The following is a 5,105-nucleotide window of genomic DNA, read 5'->3' as shown; positions in this document are numbered from 1 at the left end:
GCCCCTCGGGGTGGGCCGGGCGGGGGGTGACCCCGGCGTTCCTGCTCCGGGGGCCTCAGACCTCTCGGGAGAGCGCGGCGCAGCGCAGGTAACCCGCCCCGGCCTCCGCGACCCTGCGACCCCCGGTCCTCCACCTCGCCCCTCCGACAGGCCTGCCCAGGGCGGGGGGCCGGGGACCCCTACCGGCCGGCCGCTGCGCGGGGGTCTGGACGTGAACCGTGCGCGGTCCGGCGGGGGCGCGCGCCGGCGGGGAGAGCCCGGGGTGTCCGCGGGGTAGCGCAGAACCCAGAGCCGGGTCTCCCCGGGGGAGCAGGTGTGGGTTCTAGCTGTGCGGCCTTGGGCGAGTCACCTAGCTTGGCTGTGCCTCCGTTTCCCTGACGTTAAAGTGAGTGCTTGGAAGAACCTGCAAAATCCGTTTATTCATTTGTCCCTTGCGGTCAAGTTTTCGTTCCCCATCCCTGGCCTCCTCACCTCGCAGCTCCACAGGCAATCCCAGAGCCTCTCTTTAATTCCTTTAATTTGGAAGTGACGTGAGCCCGGGCGTCTTCCTCTTCGTTCTACCATCTTGAATGCTATTTAATTGACTTTAATTCAGTGATTCAGAGGAGCTGAAGTTCTTTTCAATTCTTTGTCCACCCATTTATCCTCATATATATTTTTTTAAATTAAAACTTTGTTGCTGGGGAAAACTTTCTTTTTCTTCTTTTCCTTCCTTTTCTTTCTTCCTTTTTTCTTCCCCCCCAATTTAAGCAAGTAGTAACATCCAGGTAAGCAGGTGTCCACAAAGCGATTGAGGAATTTTAAGATTTATATTTTTAGGCAACTCTTAGCCTGTTTGTCCTAAATCTCACAGTGTATTCATTCTGACAAAACCCAGAAAAGGCCAAAGAGAGAATTTACTTAAACAAAAGGCAAACTGTTAAGGGACAAGAAAGGAAAGTTTGAGAACATTTAACTGTAACCCGTCTACAATAGGAATTCTATTTTACTGTCTCTTGTGATGAGCACTTTGCAAAGTACCTGGCACCAAGCTGTTCTTCAGAAAACAGTGAATGAACGCTCATTTCAGCCAATACAGCGTATTTCAACTCATGACTAAGCCCGTGTTATAAATACAGGGGGGCATTTAAAAAAGGCCCAGATTTCTACATTTTGTAGAATCAAGAGCTACTGCACTTGGAGAAGCGCACGCTACGTGGTTTGCCAATAGAAGAATCTTCTTGTTTTATAGGTTAATAAAGTCAGCGTTTTAGTAATCTAGATCATTTTCTCCCCTAATAGATTAAAAATCAGGAAACAAATCAGATGCAGCAGTTTCTTGACATGGAGAACCAAGCCCAGAATACGATGGGGTAAGTGTTGATTGAAAATTTTCTGTTTAATNGTAAGTGTTGATTGAAAATTTTCTGTTTAATAAGTGGGTCCTTAGCTATCCCCAAAACTCCCGGATGATACATGAATTTTGAAATTGAGTATTAATAGAAGGGTGTACCAATTATTTTTGGTGAGGTGGATGGAGGGAAATTCAAGTGATTCTAATTAAGAACCTATGGTGTGAATCTTAACAATTTTGAGTATGGGTCTGTACTCGAAAATCACCATTTTCCAACTTTTAGTGAGTTTTTTCTGGTGTTTCGGATGATGGGTGCCCACACAGACCAATGTGATCTAGGGTTCCCAGTTTGCCCCTTTCTTGCTGCACTGAGTGTCCCAGGCTTCCCTCCACACTTGCCCTTAAGGCTGAACTCAACACTTAAAACATAGCCTCAGGACAGATTTGACTCTAAACTACAGAGAACAAACTGATTGTCACCAGAGGGCAGAGGGTGGTGGGGTGGGTGAAACAGGTGATGGGGAGTAAAGATTGCACTTATCATGCTGAGTGCTGGGTGATGTATGGAATTGTTGATTCCTTGTATTATACACCTAAAACTAGTAAAACACTGTATGTTAACTTCCTGGAATTAAAATTTAAAAACTTAATAAAATTTAGAAAAAAAGATTTGGCTCCTCAAACAACAGTAAGAACTGGGTATTTCACCAAAAGTCTCATGAAGAGATAAGGAATAGAATTTGTACAGCATTCCCCATTGTAAAAAATTAAATTCCCTTTCACGAATACCTGTCCCCGCCCCTCCTGTACCACCAGCACCACAAAGATTTCTCTTCCTGTTGTTTCATTTGTCCGCTGGCCACTGGCTCACCCCAAAGCTGGCCGGAGGGGGGGCAGGCGAGGGGGGAACATGGGAGGGACAGGGGGTAGGAGTGCTTCTCTTGTGCCTAATCTTGACTGTGACTGACTTGCACTCCTCAAACCACTCCAGGTGTCTCCCTTTCAGTTATTCTGCTCAGACTGTGACTTTGACATCAGGCTAAAGGAAAGCTCCCCAGGTCTGGATAAGAATAATGGTAGGGGAAGAAAGGAATAAAGAAAGGGGGGGTAATCAGAAGGGGGAATGAAGCATGAGAGACTATGGACTATGAGAAACAAACTGAGGGCCTCAGAGGGGAGGGGGGTGGGGGAATGGGATAGACTGGTGATGGGTATTAAGGAGGGCACGTATGGCATGGTGCACTGGGTGTTATACGCAACTAATGAATCATCGAACTTTACATCAGAAACCAGGGAGGTACTGTATGGTGACTAACATAATATAATAAAAAATCATAAAAAAAAAAGAATAATGTTCAGTTTTGTAAATCTTGCTGCATANTTTACATCAGAAACCAGGGATGTACTGTATGGTGACTAACATAATATAATAAAAAATCATTAAAAAAAAAGAATAATGTTCAGTTTTGTAAATCTTGCTGCATATTCCTCCTTACAACAGCCCAGCTAGGTCTTGTTCTCATTGGACAACTAGGAGCATCGAGTGCACTAGTTATAGTCTAAGGTCTTGTAATAAGGAGACCCAAAACACAGCGGTTTAAGTAAGATTGAAGTTTATTTCTGTTTCATGGACAAGTTTTGGGATAAGCAGCCCAGGACTAGGAGGGCAGCTCTGCCATCCTCACTGCATGATTTTTTATGTCTAGACCCAAAGTGACAGCTTCAGCTTCCAGCACTGGGCTGCTGCCAGAGGGAAGGGGGAAGGGCAAGAGGAGAGGGGATTTGGATTCTTTTTGGAATGTACCCTAGAAATAGCAGGCCTCACTTCTAGCCATTTCCCATGGGCCAGACCTTCGTCCCAGAGCTACAGCTAACTAGCTGCAAGAGAGGTCGGGACATGTGGTCTCTAACGGAGCAGCTAGATGGCCAGCTAAAGCCTAGGAGATAAAGGAAGAAGAATGGATATTGGCAGACAGCAGCCTTTGCCACATTTCTGAGCTGAGAAAGGTAGGAAGAAAGAGAAATAAAGCAGCAACTTGACCCAGAATGTATAACTGGTTAGTGGGAAGGTGGGAATTGAATTCAGCTACGTGTGGCTCTAATCCCTGCATGCTTTGTTACACTGGAAATGGGTGCCAGTGAGACGTGGGAGCAGCCTGCCTCGTGTCTGTAGCAGAGCCAGGTTAGGATTCGGGATTGAACAGGTGGTAGGTCTCTGATGTGATGATGACACTGAGGGCTAAGAGGCAGATTGAGGGTCTCAAACCTAAGGTATGGTACCAGATACCACCTCACTCCTGCAGATCTGAGGCCATGGAGACTGCTATTTGTCTTCATTCATTCTTTTGGGGGAAAAGTGTAGAATATTGAATGCATAGCAAGCACAACACTTAGCCTCTTGGTTTATACAAAGATTAAGAAACAGACCTTAGAACTTGGAATTTAGTAGGGAGTCACAGAGCTTGTGTGGTTACACTGTAACCACAAGCCAGAAGTGAACGAGAATCACTAGACGTTTCCATGAGGAACTACCCTACTCATCCCAGCAGACATGGGACCAAACATTGTCTGCCATGGTCTACAAAGCATGGAGAGCCAGGTTGGCTTTTGCTTCTGCATGCTATTGAGTGTAATACTCTAGGTCAGGAAGACAATAAAACCTCATCAGGAACGTGTTACAGAGCTTATCAAACCACGTCACCTACAAACACAGTAATATTTTGTGGCACAACTTCATCTAACAGAGATTTATCTAGAGTCTCCTATAAGCCATTGATTAGTCTCAGCACCAGGAAGAGAACAGCGAACAAAACAGAGGCCACTCCTCCAAGGGTTAGTGGGAGATACTAGCATGTTTCATATGGGCATATGAAGAAAAACAAAGCAGGCTAAGGATGGGAGGATGAATGGGGTGATCAAACAAGAGCTCCTGGTAACGTGGCGTTGGAGCAGAGATTATGTTGGGCAAAGAGTCCCAGACATAGGAACAGAAAGTGTGAAGGGGTAAGGAGGGAGCTTTTGCACAGAACATTCTTTGGGTGACTCATTATTCTCTGACACCTGGGTTATCGCAGGGTTTGATTTTAATTTTAAATCCGTAATTTTCCCCAATTATAGGTGTTTGTGTTCATGCTTTAATAATCAACCTAAATTCCTTCTAATCAAAACAGCCGTATCTTGAGTTTGTCCTTTTCATTTGTTTTTAGAGTGTGTGCCCAGAACATAAATAATTACAGAATGAACAAATGGTCTCTTTGTATTGGCCTGTTAAAGAGAACCGTGTCTAGATTTTGCTTTGTTTCTGTTTCCTTCTTAATTTCTGCTCTTACTAGCTTGTTACGATTTATTTTACTTATCTTGTTCCCCTGTTTTTTGAGTTGAAAAATCTGGTTCAGTTATTTTTAGGATTTAAGTAATAAAAGCATTTAAAGCTCAAACGTCTCCTGAGCACGGCCCTGCTGTGGGCCATAGTACTAGTGTCTCCACTCTCATTTCCTAAATAGTCTGGTATTTCAGCTTTGATTTCCTCTGCGACTAATTTGAGATATTTAAGGCATGTAACTTCTGGGGGAGGATTTTAATTATATTTTTATTATTATTACTTTCTAATCTCGCTACCACCATGGTCATCGACTATGGCCTATCCAATATTTCAGTTTCGTTAAGAGTGTTCTTATAATCTATTGCATGATCAGCTATTCTATTAGAAATGTCCTTTGGGCATTTGAAGATGCATGTATATTCTGTAGTGGTTGAGTAAAAAGGTTAAAAA

At 44.1% G+C, this 5,105-nt stretch overlaps 1 protein-coding gene across 1 annotated transcript in view; it reads left to right on the top strand.

Moving 5' to 3' along the window:
- The first annotated feature begins 6 nt into the window (after positions 1-6).
- The window catches only part of DEUP1 (deuterosome assembly protein 1), an 83,510-nt gene continuing 78,411 nt past the window's right edge, over positions 7-5,105 (top strand). Inside the window, exons 1-2 of the mRNA XM_034667588.1 lie at positions 7-385; positions 1,282-1,352. Of these exons, the coding sequence (XP_034523479.1) occupies positions 1,306-1,352 (47 nt within the window). The 5' untranslated portion in view covers positions 7-385; positions 1,282-1,305. The remainder of the gene's footprint in view (positions 386-1,281; positions 1,353-5,105) is intronic.

Source organism: Ailuropoda melanoleuca, chromosome 8, assembly GCF_002007445.2.
Source record: "Ailuropoda melanoleuca isolate Jingjing chromosome 8, ASM200744v2, whole genome shotgun sequence".
NCBI lineage: Eukaryota > Metazoa > Chordata > Mammalia > Carnivora > Ursidae > Ailuropoda > Ailuropoda melanoleuca.
The sequence above is the reverse complement of the archived record's forward strand: the minus strand, read 5'-3'. Positions and strand labels throughout refer to the sequence as shown.